Source organism: Arachis ipaensis, chromosome B3 (assembly GCF_059453495.1).
Source record: "Arachis ipaensis isolate K30076 ecotype BB chromosome B3, ASM5945349v1, whole genome shotgun sequence".
NCBI classification, from domain to species: domain Eukaryota; kingdom Viridiplantae; phylum Streptophyta; class Magnoliopsida; order Fabales; family Fabaceae; genus Arachis; species Arachis ipaensis.
The window spans coordinates 15,005,586-15,024,811 of record NC_142438.1 but is presented as its reverse complement, the minus strand read 5'-3'; the positions used below and the strand labels follow the sequence as shown (position 1 = coordinate 15,024,811).

The 19,226-nt window shown below is 32.9% G+C and overlaps 2 protein-coding genes across 4 annotated transcripts; one reads left to right on the top strand and one right to left on the bottom strand.

Annotated features, from left to right (window-relative positions):
* Positions 1–897: 897 nt before the first annotated feature.
* Positions 898–5,648, bottom strand: LOC107632568 (uncharacterized). Its single transcript, XM_021117525.2, has 12 exons — positions 5,195–5,648; positions 4,710–4,894; positions 4,393–4,473; positions 4,251–4,292; positions 3,729–3,773; positions 3,522–3,608; positions 3,310–3,436; positions 3,148–3,228; positions 2,858–2,974; positions 2,303–2,367; positions 1,099–1,204; positions 898–1,004 (listed from the first exon to the last, which is right to left on the bottom strand). Exons 1-12 carry the CDS (start codon positions 5,646–5,648, stop codon positions 898–900), a joined length of 1,497 nt encoding a protein of 498 aa, XP_020973184.1.
* Positions 5,649–11,532: 5,884 nt separating this feature from the next.
* On the top strand, positions 11,533–18,923 carry LOC107629747 (Tetratricopeptide repeat (TPR)-like superfamily protein). 3 transcript variants are annotated; one of them, XM_016332630.3, is made up of 4 exons: positions 11,543–12,037; positions 13,763–13,991; positions 14,836–14,958; positions 17,027–18,923. In XM_016332630.3, the coding sequence occupies exon 4, from the start codon at positions 17,292–17,294 to the stop codon at positions 18,735–18,737; it is 1,446 nt and encodes a 481-aa protein (XP_016188116.1). In that variant the 5' UTR covers positions 11,543–12,037; positions 13,763–13,991; positions 14,836–14,958; positions 17,027–17,291; the 3' UTR covers positions 18,738–18,923. The 3 variants fall into 3 exon arrangements, with proteins under 3 accessions (XP_016188119.1, XP_016188116.1, XP_016188117.1); XM_016332631.3 differs by lacking the exon at positions 13,763–13,991; XM_016332633.3 differs by lacking the exons at positions 13,763–13,991; positions 14,836–14,958 and having other exon boundaries at positions 11,533–12,037.
* Positions 18,924–19,226: the final 303 nt, after the last annotated feature.

Genomic DNA, 19,226 nt, shown 5'->3' with positions numbered 1-19,226 from the left:
AAAAAAAAATCGAGACCTAAGGCTACACTTATATACAGTAACTATAGTATACAAAAAAAAAAAAAAAACGAGAGACCTAAAGCTATACTTATAAAAAGTAGCCATGGTATATAATGTGCCTACGCTTTACAGGTGATGCAGTAGCGTTGAAAAGCATAGCCTATTCTGACAAAAATTGACGCTGAAAAGCGTAGTCTTTGGTCTTGGACAGATGAGCAACGGCCGAATAGGAATCACTCCAAAAAGCGTAGTCGTAGCCCAAAAAGCATATATAGCCATAGCCTAAAGCATCATTTTTTTTTTTTCACTTTTAGTTATACTTTCAAATGTATCTGAATGAGTGTTTTTCTTATAATATAAAAAGAGTTACGTACTTTTTTTCTTTATAATTTTCAATCCATTTTTTCGTTTGGTTAAATATATTTAATCTGTGATATAAAATCATAATATTTCTTAATTTTTAATATTATTATTTGCATACTTAAAAATTTGTGCCTACTTTGGCATATATTTAAATACCATAAATTAAATTTGTGATTATTAAATATTTTTATTTATATATATTTTTTCTTAAATTTAAAATATCTAAAATTGTCACTAAATTAAATATGCAAATAATAATACTATATAACTAATAAATATTATCATTTTTTATTAGTGATAATTTATATTCATATTTATAAAAATTTTATACACAAAAAATATATACTATACTTTGCACTTATATTTATCAAAATTTATAGACATAAATTAATAATACAGTTTATATTCATATTTTTTAAAATTTACATACATAAATTAATAAAATTTATTTATTAAAAATAATTTAATATTTATACTGATCATAACACAAATATTAAAAATTACTATCCCAAAGAGTTTCTCGTAAAATAAAGCCTATAAAGCTTTTGATGTCCCAATAAACTCGTTTATGAGATGCTCTACTATTTTTCTTGATGTGATCTTATCAATCTCGTACGCTTTCATCGTCTCTTTTTTCAGGCCTGCATTGCAACAACATTATTAATTCTAGTGAATTATTACTTCTTATTATTATTGATCATAATTAAGAGTGAAAACCGAGAAAGTGAAACTAACCTGCTATATGTAAACTTTTTAGGGGGAGACGGGAGGCATTGAAATCGAAGAAGAAGAGCAAACTCTCCAATAGTTTCACAGATTCTGCTGAAACTAAAATTTCCCTCTGTACCTCACGTTGACACGTTGTACAAAATTTTGTTATTACCACCAATAATATAGCAAAAAGAAGAGAGAGAGAAAATGGTTTCATGGTTGATTCTGCTAATTATTATATATGGGGTTTTTTATTGCTATTTTTTATTATTATTTTAGACTTTTCTTCTTAATGATTTTTTTATTAGTTCTTGGTTTAATCTAAGTTAACCAAAGATAATAATTTAATAGGTGAAAATGGGCCGATGAATTCATCACTTATAAAACAAAAAGATTAAAATGGTATTAAAACCCTGTTTAAATGACAAATTTTAATTGTTGTATGTGTCATTTATTTACCGTAGGCTATTTTTTAAATGGTGCAAATTATAATGGTATTAAAATTCCCTCTTTAATCTCACAGTATAGTACCATTTACCTAAAAAAAATGTACATTTATATATTAAAATCAGACATTATGATTTATATAAATAAATCTATATATTATTTAATTAATTTTTAATATATATTTTATATTTTAATATATTTTATATTAATAATTGATTTTGATATGTAGTTAATTTTAATATCTACGTAGTATAATTGTTTACCTAATATTAATTGAATAAAATGTAAAAAGAGACAAATATGACATCTTTCCATCCAAAATAACTACCCAATTACACACGAGTTAAGAAAATCATATCGTTAAAAAATATATTAACTTTATATAAATTTAATAAGTGAATGTATAAAATTACTCTTGTGGTTAATTTAATTCACCATAGTACTAAATAAAAGATGGAGATGTTAGCATTAAAAAAAATAATTAACTTGTTCTCTAAGGACATATTTTAAAAATATAATAATAATTTTTTTTTGATATTTCTAATGTATTCAATGTATTGAAAACATAAAAAAATTAATTTTTATAATAACTTCTATAAAATATTTATTTTTATGGTATGTTTAACTTATACTCCCACAAATTAGCAAAATCTTGAAAAAAAATAACATTAAATTTAATTTAATAAGCAACTAGAAATTTATAAAACATATTAAAAATAAGATCCACCAAATACTATATATAAAGGAGTTCAATTAATTAATAGTGAAAGTCAGCGCTAACCTTGAAATTCTTGTCCTCGTTGTAATACCCAGAAACGATAATAAGTGCCCGAAGCTTTTCCAACGCTGTTAAGTTTAACAAAAGTAAAAATAAATGGAATAATATGTAATTTAATTGAGATAATAAATTATATAAATAACAATAGAATAGAATCCAGCCCGATGAATTTTCTAAAGTGTGCCTAGTTTTCTGAAATGAAGCCCTTGGATTATTGGAATAAGGTAATATTCCATGAATAGGTGTAATCTCATGGGATAATTTGTCTATGCACGCTTCCCAGAATCGTTTTCATTATAGAGTATTGCTTTATTCTCAAGTTCGTAGTGTTATTGTCACAATATCTATCAACAAGCTTAATTTAAATCTCTTTCGGTTGCAATTGTGACAGCAACCCACCAACAAAAAGACTCGATTAAATCAAACTTTTCTTTTTTCTTTTCTATCTATTTAGAGTAGTATTGGAATAATATGAAAATAAATTGTAGGAAAATTCCAGCATATAGAGATATAATAATATTCTTTGGAATAAAAAATAGACTTGTATTTGGGACTCACACTGGAAGTAGGTTATTTCTTGGGCTGGATTTTTTGTGTGAGCCAGAAGCTGTCCAATTGAAATTCCAATACAACTCATGCCAATTTGCGAAAATGACCTTGATTCTCCACTAATCTCTATTTTCATCAATTAAAATTAATTAATACAAGAGACTAAAATATATATCTAATAATAAAAAATAATATGCGTACACAAAAATCAATTATTAAATCAGTGATCATATATATATTATATTTTAATATATATTTTATAGTGACTGATTTGATTTTATGGTTTTTTTATCCAATACCTTGGCCAGTCCACTTCTTAAAATCCTTTCGGAGGATATCTGATACTTGCAGAGAGGAGAGGTCATGCATTTTGTACTTCACTGAATCAAATCATTTATAAGAATCAGATGAATGATCATATCTAATCATATTACTATGTAAGGGATGAATTAAAGACTTACATAATTGGTAAAGTCCATTGCACCCATAACGACCAGCACCGTTGATTAATAATGAAGCTGTGTACTTATCTTTGTCGCTGCAATGAGGATCCCTTAGATTCCCAGTGTCCAAAAGGATACCCGCTAACTGTCACATGTACCAGAATTTTTGCATATAAGTTAAATAATTAAAGTCATATCTAAAAGATTTTATTATCAGTAGTTAGTACTACCAAAATTCTGTTGATGGATTTGCCGGCAAGAATTTCAGGCGAATGCGTAAAAAATTTTTCCGCTATGGCCGTGCAACAAGTACTTTCCTGTAACCATGTATGGTTAAGCAAATACCAGTGATTACTCAAGATGTTTTTATATAATTAAATAATTTGACATATTTGACTAAGTTGATTAACAGTAATTCGTGTACATCTGAGTCATACCTCTCCTGTTGTGATAGTCTTAACCCATGGATATATTGTCTCGCTCTAATAGAACAAGAAGAAATTATTATTAGTCTTTGAGTGTTTATAGAAAAACGGAAACAAAAAAATTAGCTAAAATCAGAAAGAACTTATTTTATTTATTATTTATTAAGGGAGTTTGAATTGATTTTTAAAAAAATATTTATTTTTTTATCTTTTTAAAAAAAATTTTACAGACAAAAATTATTTTATATTTGGATAAATATTTTAAAAAGAGTTTGTAAATATTAAAAATGTCTTTTGTTTTTGCTTTTTTTTAATAAAAGTACTTTTTTTTAAAAAAACGTATTTAAATAAGTTTTAAATTGAATAAAAATATTTTATTAAAAAAATACCTTTTTCATTAAAAAAACCAATCTAAACCAGCACTAATTCTAGTAACAATTAACGAATATTAAATAAGACAGGTTATAATGATTTTTTTTTCTTAATATTACCCATAGAAAAATAATTTCAAACTAATTAGTGCGTTAAGTTCACCTTCGTGCAGTGAAACATTTCAACCACAGCGTGCTTTAATTTCTGTAGCCAAAACAAAGAACAAAGCATCATCAATAAATGCTAATAAATCAAACGCGAATGAAAGCAAATATGAGTATTATGCATATATATAGTTTATCACCTCCTGCTTATGGGAAATCTTGTTACACTTCAAGAGTACAATCTTAAGGCTTCCAAATAAATCATAATACGACAGATCAATCTGTTTGGAATTTAATCAAGACAGAGAAAGCATATGTTAAGATAAACTTTGGAAAAATATTGGAAATTAAACTAATATTTTTCTCTTCAAAATTTATCTTACTCATCTACTATTTTGTTGAGTCTTGAGTGATTGTTAATTAAAATAAGATTAATTCTCTAACAAAACCGAGCATTATTTATCCATATAGCGATCATACCTTAAAAACTTGAATTAGTGTGATATATGAAACATACCTCATCTACAAATATTAGGGATGAGTGATCAATTTGACATGAATCAAGCAACCAGTTGAGTTCAACATGAGATGTAAGATTGGCCCGGTCAATGTTGATGATTGGCACTGTGCAGAATTGCTCGCTTTTTGAAGTTACATGAAGGTAATATGAATACATGATAGTTGATGCCACACTTCCAACATCTGTCATCAGTTAATTATTAGTGATATTAGATATATAACAATTTATATAACATAATATCATATCAGAGTTTCTATGAAAAAAAAAAGGTGGATATTCTAATAAAGATTTTATAATTGTCTTCTTAAAAATATTTCATTTTGATTTTGGATGATAGATTTTAGAATTTGATTTTCATATGCTATAAAAATGTTATCTTTGTTTAAAGTATGGCAAAACAAATAAATCACACTTTTTAAATCAAAATTATCATGAGCAGATGTTTTTGACATCTTCATTGGAGTAATTGCCAAAAAAAATACCGGCATGATCGGAAGCTATGACAGCACGTAGGAACTTGGCAGGCACACCAGCATTAACATCATCCTTTGTTGCCTTCAAATACGCATTGAGCTTGTTAATGCTCTCACTATACTCAACAATTTCCAATTGGGGTGAGATGCCATGATAGTAAGAGGCAGCAGATAGTGGAAGCAGAACACTAGGCAGTTTCTCTTTCATTCTAGTCACTTTGTATGACGTCTTTTCTATCGTCATCACCTCTTCATCATCAGACACTATAATCTTTTTCTGCATGGTTTGGTCATGGCCTCTTAGCAGGCCATCAAAGCATGGACTATGTCTTGCACGAACATATGGTGGCTGCTGCTGGGGGCTTGGCATGGTCATGGTGGAAGGAGACGAAGGCAATAGAGGAATTCTTGGAGACTCCAAAACCTCATTCCTGGTCCTTAATTCTTCTTTAACAATAAGCATCGTTAATTGCAATGGAATATGTTTGTAGTTATATGGCAAGTGAACATACACAAGGCTGGCTTTGCCGCTTTTAATTTGTTTCCATGCAACAATTAATAATAATAATAATAACAACCCAAGCATATGCTTTGGAAAATTGGACATGAATGCTGGCTGGCACACTATTTGGTAAAGCTCACAAACTTTGATTGATTGTCTCATCAGTCTCATGCATAGTGAGACTTGTTTTGTTCTTTCACCCATATCAACTAGAGGAAAAAGTATAGGTAACAAACAAGATTTTTGAACAATGTGTAAACAATGTGAATTAATAGGGTTAAAAGAGTAAATTTAATTAGTAGCATTAAATTAGAGTGTAGTGTATTTTCATTTGATTGGTGGTTGTTCATGTTGTTCAAAATTTTCATTGTTCCCCTAGCACTCCCCCAACTAGAGTTATACCCGTGCCCGCCCTCGAGAGGTAAATTAATTATATTATATAATATATTTTAATATTATATAAATATATATTAGATAATATATAAATTAAAGTTAGATTTAAAGTATTTTATATTAAAATATTTTGTAAAATATTTATTTTATAATTTATATATAATTTTATATAATTATTTAACTAAAATGTAATATAAATTAGTTGAATTTAGTTGTTAAAAATACTTGTATATCTAATAATACTGTATAGTTTATTATTTTAAGAATTTGAATTTATTTATTTAAAAGAAAGTAAGAAACATAGATTTTTTATATTAAGAGTTATACAAATGTATATATTTATTTGTTATTTTTATTATTGGTAAATAATTAAAGGAAAAAGTTAGAAAAAAATGAATTAAAATGAAAACACAAAAAATATAACATAAAATTATGAATTAATTTTATAATAATAATATATTTTAATATGGCTAGTAAAGAGATATTGTGTTAAATTTAAACTTATTTGGAGAAATTTTCAGTAATTTTTATGAGATTAAGAAATAAAGTAATAGTAATAAACTAAATAGTATAAAATTTAAATATTTGTAACAGAAATTTGTTTAAGTGTGGTATGCAACATGCTTTATAAATACACCAATAGTATAGTAGTTTGAGTATTATACAATATCTATAAATAAGCTAAATAGTGTGAAATTTAAATATTTGTAACAGAAATTTGTTTATATTTATGATTATTATGATATTTTTAATGTATATATTTATTACATTTAGTTTATAATTTATGTTTCAATTGATAATAATAATAATAATAATAATAATAATAATAATAATAATAATAATAATAATAATAAAAAAGAAGAAAAAGCTTTTTTTTTTATTCTTCTTCTTAAATATAATTAATTGATTACTTGATTCTCATGTGTTGTAAATCCCACAAAATTAGTGAATAATTGGTCAATAAATTAATTTTTTATAAAAGAGATTAGAAATATAAATTTTATATTAAAATAGGATAGAGCTAATTAAAACGAAAATTTTGACACTAATTTTAAAGAATTTGGCCCAAAATTGGGCCAAACGGACCAAACCAGTCGAACCGAGTTCGTGGGCCCAACCAACTCATTATATATAATGAGCTGAAGCTCATTTCATTCCCATTTCAGCATGCAAAACACGCTGGGCAGCTAGCCAAAATGGAGAAGAACATGTTGAAAATTTCAAAACCCTTGATTTCATTTAAATTCACGTAACTTTTGATCCGGAACTCCGATCACCGCACCATTTGCGGTCACGTGATCGCATTGTCGAACTCTACAAAGTCCAGTACATTGTAAGGTAAGAAAATCACATTTTCTTCCTCAATTTTCTCGGTTTTAGTTTCGAAATTCATGTGCAAAGAATGTTGAAAATTGTTAAATTTCGGTGTTTAGAATCAAATTAACTTGGTGGATTTGTCGAGTCTTGTCCTAATTTTACGTTGGTAAGGTGAGAATCATAGAACTCTAGTTAATTTTCTAATTTTGTGTGTTGGGTATTAAATATGGATATATGTATGTGTGATAATGTGAAGTTAGGTGTATATATATTAATTGGAGCTTGATTTGTGGACACTTGAGACTTGATGGAGGTTGGGTGACGTTGCCTTGGTGATTTCGGACTTCTTGGGGCTGTGTTCGGTGCATTAGAGGGTTGTCTCGGGAAATACGTGGAAATCGACCAAAGTATGGTTTATGTTTCTCGTATTTAAAATATATAATATTCTGTGAAAACTTAGTCTAGATGACCGTAGGATAGGAATGAATGTTTGAATATGTGAATGGCTTAGTGCTTTATTGATACCTCTTGAACAAGGTTGGGTTTTGGTTTGATGTGGATGTTGGTGTTGGAATTAATGATGATGAGCTAACGATGTTGCTAATGTATAATGATGAATATGAGTTTGAGGTGGTTGATTGATGAATCTTATAGACTAGGTAATAAGTGTTTGGTTTGAGGTTATGTATGTATATTTGTATATAGGTTGATATGTGATATTGTGGGGTTGAACTATGATAGTTATGAGAGGATTATTGTGGTAATGGTAATGTGATGTTGAGCTGATTTTGGTGCATGAAACATTAGGTTGAAACTGAATTTTAAGGAAAAGAGGTTTTGAAGCTTTTTGTGATATTTGATTTTTGGCTGAACTTCGGCGACTCATAACTTGGTTTCCAGACTTCCAAATGGTTTCAAACTAGTTTTGTATGAAAGTTGGGTCTGTGAAGTTTACGCCGTTTAAAGAATGGAGGAAAAATATTTTAAGACGGAAAAGTTATGCGTGCCGAAAGTTCGGGGTTTAAAATAGCAAAACTGCAATTCAGACTTGGTGAAAATTTTTGGAAAATCGTGCATTCACGCGTACACGTGGCATGAAAGCTTATATGCGTATTGCATACGCGTAACCAAGGGATGCGCACGCGTCCTGAGCTAAACGCCTACCCACGCGTGCGCGTGGCCCTGTTTTCTGTAAAAACCAGATTTTGAATTTTTAAATCGAATTTTGTAAAAACCTTTATTTTTATTCTTTTAACCCTAGATCTTACTAGTAAGCTTAGTAATTAGTTGAAATTAGGAATTTGAGGTAGCTTGGGGGTGAAGTAAAGAGTAAATATGATGAATCATATGAGAATGATGTGAAGGTATGAGAAGTTGATGATGACATAGCAATGATGAATGGTTGTGAAATGATTATGAATGACTGTGAATAATATGATGTTTAATTATTGAAATGAGATAGAATGAATAAGTGTATGTTTGAGATTGAATAAATGTATGTTTGAGATACTTGGGTAGTAGCAAGGATGGTGGTTCGTCCCGCTTGCTTCAGGTTAATGTTTGAGAATTGATAATGATTATACTTGATTTAAATTGAACAAAAGTATGTTTGTGACGCCTGGGTAGTAGAAGGATGGTGGTTCATTCTGCTTGCTCCAGGTTAAGCTTTTAAATACCCGCCTGGGTAGTAGCCGCAGTAATGGTTATTCCATTGGCTCTGGGTTGAGCGAGTAGTAGCAAGGGAGTTATAGCTCAAGCCCACTTGCTCCGCGATGGGTGTTTCAGTCCATGGTTAGCTACCAGGACGTGTCAGGTTGGCTATATAACCGACGGATGATATCATCAGTCATAGGACAGACATGCATCATATGCATATTATTTGAATTGCTTGCTTGTGCATTAATTGGGATTGCCTAAGTGATTATAATATGCTATTTGTAATATTTTCTATATGTATTACTTGTATCCTACCTGTATTTGTCATTGTCTGTTTGTTTGTCTTTGTAACTTCACCTGGGATGGAGGAACGGAAGGAAGACAGAGAGATTTAGGGTATTAGTCAAGTTTTAATTGGATTTAAGGAATTGGTTAAGTTTAGAAAACTACCCTGATTCATGGTTTCTGTTTTAGTTATTTAAGTTTTATAATCTGAGTGTCGGCGTTCTAGGATTTCCTCTGGCATTCCCAGGACCTTATATATTATGTGCGTGGCACCTTTTTCATGCTAAGAACCAGAGGTTCTCAGACCCCATACTGTGTTGTGTTTTTCAGATGCAGGTCGAGAGGCTCCTCGCTAGGCGTCTGGACTTCCGCAGCGAAGTAGTTCCTGGGTTTATTTTGATATATAGCTTATGTATATACATACACTTAACTCTCTCCGATTGACTTGTTATTTTGTTCCTCTTAGAGGCTAATGGAGAGTTAGGGTTTTATTTATGTATTTTGGGCTTTGGGATATGTACATATGTATATAAATATTCTCCGGCTAGTCTTGACTTCGCAGGCTGAGTTATGAGCTTGTTATTATGTATCTTTTTGGCTCTCTACTCCTAGTTTCTGTTATATTATGTTCGTTGACTTTCGGTTCCTTCGCACACAAGTAATCTTGTTTTCTGAGTGATGCGCTTTTTTATTTTTGCGATTTTGTTTTACCCGTTTCTCAATGCTCCTAGTTAAATATCTCTTTCATTATTATCATATATAAATTTTTACTTTTAGAGGTCGTAATACCTTACTATCTCAGTCTTATGACTTAAGCATAAGATTAAGTGTGGTAGGGTGTTACATGTGTTGTCATGTGATTAGAAATGCTTATGTAGCATTATTAGTAAAAGTATTAAAATGACTAAAACTTATTGTATAATGAATTAGTATTAATTTTTATAGATTATAAATAGATATATAATTTGCTCTTTGATCACTTTTACCAAATTAATTAAATAGGTCCATATGACTAAAGCTAACATCCTTTGTTACTCTCTTCAAATCATTCACCTCATACCATTTTCTACTACCTACCTGCCACCAGAACATGCTAACAGAAGATATAAATATTAGACATGAGGGATAAAAGCTGCAAGTGGTTTGTTACTTTGTATGATGCTACATTCTTATTAAGCCTTTCCAGTTTAATATTTATAAACTGGAAATGCAAGTGATAGTAATCACCAAGAACAACTGAATTTCTGAATCTCATGATTAGGGTGCAGCTTAGCAAGACACTATGATATGTATGATGATACCTGGAGACAATATCCCAAATTCTTTAATACAAGGTGTCATAAAGGTTGAGTACTGCTGAAGAAGTTCTGCGCACAGTGACCCGGTCAGATTGGGTCAGACCACTCAATCGGGTTTGATTCCAACCTCGGTTCATCTGCACTCGACTCGGTTGAAGGAGAATTAGCCAGTGTTATCAAATTTAGTTCGATTCGATTGGTTCGATCCAAAATTCGATCATCATAATCATCTGGCCGGACCGAACACTTTTTAATAGAGAATGAGACAAGTAGGGGTGAGTTCTTAGTTTTTCCAATCCTGTCTCGTCCAATAATAGTTTGCATAGAACCTACTCCGTTTTTATCTGTAAACAATAAAAATTGAACCTTAATCCGTTTTTGTGGATATTCACCTCATTCCTATTTAATTTTATAATTATTAAAATTTAATAAATAAAATAAAATTTTAAAATTTATTTGACCATCGTCATATATATAAATATTAAAATAAAAATTTAATAATAATATAATATTATTAATTATTAATTGTTGTACCAATTGCTTTACATATATTATATATATATTGAGACAGATATTATCTAAATCCGATCTTGTTTCGCTAAAAATCTACTCCGAACAAGTAGAAAAAGGATAAATAATTAAATACCCACAAATTTAAGCAGTGTTGCCCAATGTTCTGAAAATCAGATCAGGCCGGTCGGTCGAACTGATTTGACCGAAAACCGACAAAGAAAACGTCCAATTCAATGTGTAAAACCGTCAAATTATAAACCGCTCAAAAACCACTAAAGCGGTTGGTAACCGGCCGGTTAGACCGGACTGGAATCCGGCCGGTTTAAAGAAAATGACGTCGTTTCCTTCCTTGAAAGGGAAAAAGGGATTGCACGCGTTATTCCCCCCTTCTCCAACTCCTTCCTTCAGCAAAGAGCAAAATGCCCTAGCCTCCACCAAAGAAAGCAAACCCTAGCCACCACCAATAGTTGTCCCCGTCTGTCGGAGTGAGAGACTGCTGCCGCCGTCCGTCGCACTCAAGAACTTCCGTCTTCGTGCTCTCGGGCCTCTCGCCGGATCCTCCGCGTCGTGTGCTCGCATCTCGCCTCTCTCCTCCTGCTCGGCTGCTCGCGCCTTCCTCCGCCAGTGAGTGCTCGAGCTGTGCGTGTTGCTGCTCCCCCACCGCTGCTCTTCTGCTGGCATCCGTCGCGCTCAACACCACCGTCTTCGTCTGGGCGTCGAGCCCGAGTCTCCAACCCCTTTCCTCATTCACCAAGCGCAACTTCTTCCTCGAGTTCGCCGGCCGCCGTCTTCTCTTCGTTTGCTCAGCCACGCTTTTGCCGCCGTTCGTCGTCGTGTCTCCGTGTCGGTCGCGCTTCTGCCCTTCTGCTCAGACTGCTTAGAACGAAGGTAATGACTTCATTTTTTTTCATTCTTTGTTCTTCGTTCTTTGCTCAAAAATCATCCAATGATTATTGAAAATTTGAATGTTGTGTGGTTTTAATTTTTTATTGAGTGATTATTAGATTATTGATTAGCCCAGGTTCTGCTGTTTTTCTGTTCTGGTATTCTCCGTCAGTAGGTGGATTTCTTTGTTTTTCTATTTTTGTCTGGTAAATTAGAGAAGGACATTGCATGTTGGGTTTCTTTTTGTTCACTGCTTGGAATTTTGTTGCTGAGAATTGTTCATGTCTAATGATGTGTCTTCTGATAATATGTAAGTCTGTTTCAGGTGGTTAATTATTATATGTTTTCTTTCTGTTATTTTTTAGTCCCCTCCTCCTCAACCCTCCCGACCAGAAACCCCTTCACCTTTCAAATTTGTTATTTTTGTCCCTGCCTGTAGAAAGCTATTGTAGAAGAGATTCAGCTTGATTCCTTTGTAGGATTTGATGGGTTCCTTTACCAAAAAGTTTTAACAGATTGTATTAGTAACTAATACCATTATTTAATGAAGTGATATATACTTGATCACTACTAAACTGGTCCAGCAAGGGGGATTCTTCTCATATCTTGAAGGTGATTTTCCATTATCATTATGGGGATTTTTGTGGCATGTATGATTCCCTTACTTGCAAGAAACTGTTACTGTCATATTTCCTTTCAATGCTGTTGCCAAGTCCTGAATGCTCAACATTAGTGGTTGCTGGGAGGAATGGGAGTAAGAGTAGCTATTCAGAAGACTGGCTTGCAATAATGATTTGCTAAACTGTGTGACTTTTCTGTGTTAGTCTAGCTACATTGAGAAGCATTATGTTGTACTATAAATTTTTGGATTGGTTTCAACTTTCAAGTTTTCTCCAATAGGATTTACTTGAGTGAATTACATGATGCTACACATCCTGATGTCAATTTTAGCAGTATTTGATGGCTGTAAGTAGTCTAGGATTGTAAAACACCACTTTGATATTAACTTTTATCTTAATCACTCCTGTTCAGGCTTCTATGTGTAGCAGAATATGATTATCTTATTTATTTATTTATCTTTTGAATACATGGTGTGATTTTGAACTTTTAAAGTTTAATTTGGAATTAAGAGAGCATTGTGTATTCCAGGATTTTGTGTTAAGGCAATGTAGTGGGGAACAGTGGAGCTTTTTCTTAAATTTCAATTGGTAACAAACTGAATGACAAATTGATAATCATAAGGGTAAATACTGTTTCAGGTATCAATAGGCCTTGTGGAATAATAGAAAATTATTTTTTCCCTATTTTTATTTTTAGTGTTTATTTATAATTTATTTATTATTTATTATAAAACGATTTTTCCGGTTGAACCACGTTTAAATCGGTTGGACCAGTAAACCAGTGAACCAATAGCTAAAGCGGTTCGATGACCGGTCCGGTTTTCAGAACCTTGGTGTTGCCAACTTGCCATCCCTACTCTTTGAACCGTCCAAACATCAAAATTCGACGAAAAACCGGGTCGATCTGCACCAGTTTTAGCAAACTCGGCGATCCGGCCAGTTGATATAACCCGGATCCGGTCATGCTTAATTTTTTTTAAAAAGAATTCGAAAACGGCGTCTTTTGTGAATCCCCTAGCCCTTAGTCTCATTTCTTGACTCACCACTGGCCTCAGTCTCTTTCTCGTAACTCTCTCACATCTCTCACGGCTGATGTTGTCGCACTCAGGCTCTCTCGTCTCCGGTCTCGCTCACTCACCCACTCTCTCGCACTCAAGCACGTCGTTGCGCTCTGTATCGTCGTCTCGCACTAAAGCTCGTCGTGGCGCTTTGTGTTGTCAGTCGCCGGCTGCAGAAGCAGACGGAATCAGCATCTGATCCCTTGGCTGGTGGTAGTTGTGGTCTTCTTGCTTCGGCTCGGTTGGTCAGCTTCCTTCAGTCAGTTGGTCCCTGGGCAGGTGAGTTCCAACAAATTGCCCTGTTTTTCGTTGCTGTAAATCATCACTACACCTTGGTTTGTTGCTGAAAGATGAATTTGTTGCTGAAAGTATCACTGACCTAATTTTTTTTGGCTGAAAATAATCCCTTGTTGCTGATTGTCATCACTGGTGGTTGAATTTGTTGTTGTCTTGCTGAAATAATGACTTAGCCAAATTTTTTCTTGCTGTAAATCATATATGGAGCTAAAGTTTTTGTTGCTGAAAAAATTATCATAGTTGAATTTGTGGTTGAAAAGCTGAATTTGTTGCTGAACATATCACTGAGCTAATTTTTTTTTTGCCGGTAAACATCATTGAGTTGAATTTTTGCTGATTATTATCACTGAACCTTGAATTTGTTGCTGTCTTACTTAAATAATCACTTGGCCAAATTTTTTGTTGCTGTAAGTCGTATTTGGTGCTAAGGTATGTTGCTGAAAATTATCATGAATGAATTTTTTGTTGAAAATTACCAATGAGCTGAATTTGTACTAGTGACTTGTTTATTATTTTTTTGCATCATTAGTTATGTCTAAGAATTGATATGTGATTTTTAATAATATGTTTGGGAAGACATACATTTTAACTTTTGATTTTAGTTTTATTTTTATAATTTTATATATTTATTTAATTATGACCGGGTGAATCAGTGACCCAGTGATCTAATCGTATGACCGGGTTAATTTTTGGTTTGGTTCTGATAACTATGCTGTGATTAGGATTTAGGGTTTAGGGTATGTACTACGTTCCCATCTTCTTTGTGCCCTCTGTGGCTCTGCCACCTTCTTCTTCCTCAGGCTCACAGTTTCACTTCTCATGCTAGGCTTCTGCCTGTTCACTCAAACTCGAAGAATCAGACCGACAGAGAAGAAAGAACTGGTTTGTCGTGGTGCTTCGCCTCATTTGTTCGTCTCTGCGCCCGCTGCTGTCCTGCTCATGCTTCTGAGTACGCCTCTGCTTTGCTTTTTTCCGACTTAGTTTAACTAATTAGTGTAGTTAGTTAATTACTAGTTGATTTAGTTCTTGATTTTGCTAATTAGCTAATTACTGTTTGATTTAGTTCTTGATTTAGCTAATTCCTGAGTTAGTTAATTAGTTAGTTAATTACAATTCCATGGAAGCTTCAAGTCAAAATGAAGGCCATGCTTGATTGCTTGTCAAGTACATCTTCTGATGAAGAGGAGCGAATTTAGATTACACCTTGGACATACTTCAGAATTGTGTTATTTTTATTTTGTTGTACCAAATATAGGAAATGCTAATCTATTATCTACTTTTTGCATTAATTATGCCTATCTATTTCTTCTCGCTGCGTCTTTGTTGTGCATTGTGTTGGAATAGGGTTTGGGTTTGCGCCTTGAGTTTCTGTCCGTTTATTTTTTCTATAGTTTTATTTGCCTCTTCAAAAATTTTGCTAGTGTGCTACTTCTTTCTGGTTATGCATTTTCCTTTTCATTTATGCTGGAGCTTACTCTTTATTATTATTATTTTCTACTTGAACTTTATTCTGACATTTCCTCTAGTATGTAGGAACGGACTATAAGTTAGAGGGATGGTACACTACTGTAGCATAGCGGAATGTAAAAAACCACTACACCGCAGTAGTGTAGTTCGCATGCTTTTGTTATGTTTCTTTTTGTACTATATTTCCCTCATTCCTCTGTTCTTCCTTTTATTTCTTTCTACATCATAAATAACTAGATATCATTCTTCTGTTCAGCTTCTAGCTTCTTCTCCTTTCTTTTATGTTAGTATTTTTATGAGGAATTTATCATTATTATAAAATATATACATATATAGGCTGCTATGTCCTCCGCAATATGCAGCAAGCTATCTTTTTCTATGGGGGAATTTTGACTTACAGTCTTAGACTATGGGTCACTATCCGCTATTGATTACACTGACTATAGGTTATGCTTACTGCTTACCTTTCGAACAATGGATATATCCGGTGACTTGTGGATAGCCTAGTCGTGATCTTATAATTTCTTTCAGTTGCTGTAATTTACTTCGTCTATTGTATCTCAAAAGGTGTCTGTGTTTTCACCAAATGGTGAAGCATGCTTGATTGATTGATTATTTTGTATGAAATCTGTGTAGACGACCTAGGATTTTGTTGTACAAGCTAAATCAGTGCTAAATTACTTTGGTGGATTTTTTCTTCTAGAAGATATCATACCATTCAATAAATATGCTGAATTGATGCCGTAATATTCTTCTCCCATTCTTAATGATACTCTTCTTTAATTTTAAAAATGAAAATGCTTAATTGATGCCAAATGTACAATTATTGAAGGATTCCGACTGAGTATTTTGGTGCATTATACTTATGCTACAAATGATCTTCTCATCATTTTCTGCTTGTTCATTTTTATATGTATAGTATTACTTTTTTAGAATAATTTTCAAGTTCTAATGAGTAGAACAATTTTACTCGGTCAACTTATAGGAAAAAAAAATAACTGCCATGTAATCTCAATTCTCAAGTTTATTGAACATTATATGGCAGTTTCCTTAATTTCAATTGAATAAAGTTGGTGTATTGAAATATTCTTTTTTTTTATAATCATTAAAATGAGGAAAGTGCACAGTTCCTTTTAGTGTTTATTTGGTGAATGCTTGGAAATATTAAGATTCTAGAATTATTTTGGTTGCTGATAGCTCCATGCCTAATAATTACACAACTTTCATATGCTTGTATCCCTTTAATATTTTAATAAATACAGAACATTGCAAACTGTAACTTCAGTTTGTAGGTGGTCCTTCAGACGTCCTAATTCAACAAGATTGTAATACAATGGCCAGACATGTAGAATTAAGTCTTTTAGACATTGCTGATATGCAAGTCCCCTAGTTGAAACTTCCTACTGTGAGGAGTATTCCGAGTTTATTTATTTCTGTGGTTCAGACTTTGTTTGCCAAGGATATTTTTGCATCCATGGTTGGTGTTTTACTTTGTAATTTGATTAAGCAACTATTTACCATCTCTTTTACAATTTTTCATTCTTCTCTAGATGGGAAGTGACAGCCTTGGATTTTAAGGGTGGGAATGCATGGATGTAACTCGGGTTCTGCTCTCCTTATGAATGCCAAGGTTGATTCCAGGAAGGAGTTGTTGATGGTGGAGTGGGTATAGGTTTGGAAACTTATTTGTGCCAAGCAGCTATTTAGAAGGATAAAGCTGAGCCGAGGTGAGGGTGTTGCTCTTATGTACTTGCAACGTTTGTTTGATTGTTTTGTGCATCATTGTAGTCTTATGCACAAGGCAGGAAAAAACCAATGCCCCAGTTTGCAAACTCCCGTTTTTACTCATGCCTTCTGCAGCACAGGCTTAAAGCCCTTCCTTTCTCCACCCAACAAGAGGGTATGGCTTCTGTTTCTGATACCCTTTATGGACACTTAAAAGACAAGAACTATGGCAGTGTTGAAAGGTCTTTGTCGAAGTTTAAGCCCAAGCTTGATTCTAGATGTGTCATGGAAGTGATGAGTAGATGCTATCCTCAGGATCCTCAGTTGGGTCTAAGGTTCTTCATTTGGGCTGGTTTTCAATCTGGGTATAGGCATAGTGCTTACATGTACAGAAAAGCATGCAAGTTGCTTGGGATTGATAAGAATCCTAGCATTGTTTGTGACGTTATTGGGTCTTATGAGAATGAAGGGTGTTTTGTCAATGTCAACATGTTCAGGGTGGTTTTTAAACTATGTAAAGAAGCCGAACTTTGTGATGTGGCTTTGTGGGTGTTTAGAAAATTGGGGAGCTTTAGCATGCGTGCAGATACTGTGATGTATAATGTGGTCATAAGTTTGTGTTGCAAAAAAGGTGAGATTGAAATGGCTGGTGTGTTGATGAGGGAGATGAGTGTGAATGGACTTCATCCTGATTCGATTACATATATGGCGATAATTGAGGGGCTTTGTGATGCTGGTCAACTGGATGATGCTTATTCTGTTCTTGAGGTTATGAGGTTAGATGGATGTTCGCCCAGTTCAGTGGTTCTATCTGCTGTTTTGGATGGATTTTGTAGGTCTGGATCTATGGAAAGAGCATTGAAATTATTGGATGAAATGGAGAAAGAGGGTGGGAATCGTAGTCCAAATGTTGTCACTTATACATCTGTGATTCAGAGCTTTTGTAAGAGAGGTCAGCATGCAGAAGCATTTGATATTTTGGATAGAATGAAAGCTCACGGGTGCCGTGCAAATCATGTTGCTGTTTTTATCATTCTTGAAAGCCTTTGTGCTGAGGGTCATCTGGAAGAAGCTCATAGGTTGATTGATAAATTTGTGGAGGAACATGATGTTTCATATGGTCAATGCTACAGTTCATTTGTGGTTTCTTTGATAAAGATTAGACAACTTGATGAAGCAGAGAAGCTCTTCAGGAAAATGCTTGCTGGTAAGATAAAACCAGATACTTTCTCTTGCAGCCTTTTGCTGAAGGAACTTTGCATGAAGGGCAGGTTGCTGAACGGATTCTACTTGCTTGATGAAATTGAGAATATGGGATACTTATATTCTATTGACATTGATATTTATTTTATTCTTTTAATTGGTCTTTGTCGAAGTAACCACTTGATAGAAGCTGCAAAGCTGGCAAGGATAATGCTTAAGAAATCAGTTCCACTAAGACGTCCGAATGCATATAGTGCACTTAATATTCTTAGTAAGTATGGAGAACAGGATCTTGTGAACCAGTTGTTGGGCATGCAAAAGAGATTTAGATGATAAGTTGTTTTATATAGGTGGTCATCATATCCATTTTTGTTCTGCTTGCTTTCTTGTTTTCATGATTACATTGTATAACAGCAACTGGCCTATTCTCAACCACAGAACATTAGACTCGTTATTCATGATGATTTCTTAAACCCATTTTCCTTATAAAATTGATGACGGTAAAGTTGCTCTTGTTGATATGCTTATGGCGAATGATGGTTTGGTTTGTATGAAAGTGGTCACATCCATTGTTTGTTTCATGCATTTGATCTTTCATAATTTGCACATGCAAGGATGATTGTTGCTTTCTCTCATGTTGTGAAAAGACGGTGAATCTGACATGCATCTCGAGAACAATGTGCTCATTCCTCTTTTTTTTTTTATTTATTTTGGGTATGGAAGTAAAAGTAGGGATATACTTTAACATTGTTATTTTTTTATTTTTTAAAATTATAGAATGTATACCAATTAGAGGGTCTGATTTTTGTAATTCAATTTTTT

Coding starts and splice junctions, on each gene's coding strand:
- LOC107629747 (XM_016332633.3), top strand. CDS start 17,292: ATGCCCCAGTTTGCAAACTCCCGTTTTTACTCATGCCTTCTGCAGCAC.
- LOC107632568 (XM_021117525.2), bottom strand. CDS start 5,648: ATGCTTATTGTTAAAGAAGAATTAAGGACCAGGAATGAGGTTTTGGAG. Junction 4,474..4,709: donor CCCTAATATTTGTAGATGAG/GTATGTTTCATA, acceptor AATTCCAAACAG/ATTGATCTGTCGTATTATGA. Junction 1,005..1,098: donor AAAAAGTTTACATATAGCAG/GTTAGTTTCACT, acceptor GTTGCAATGCAG/GCCTGAAAAAAGAGACGATG.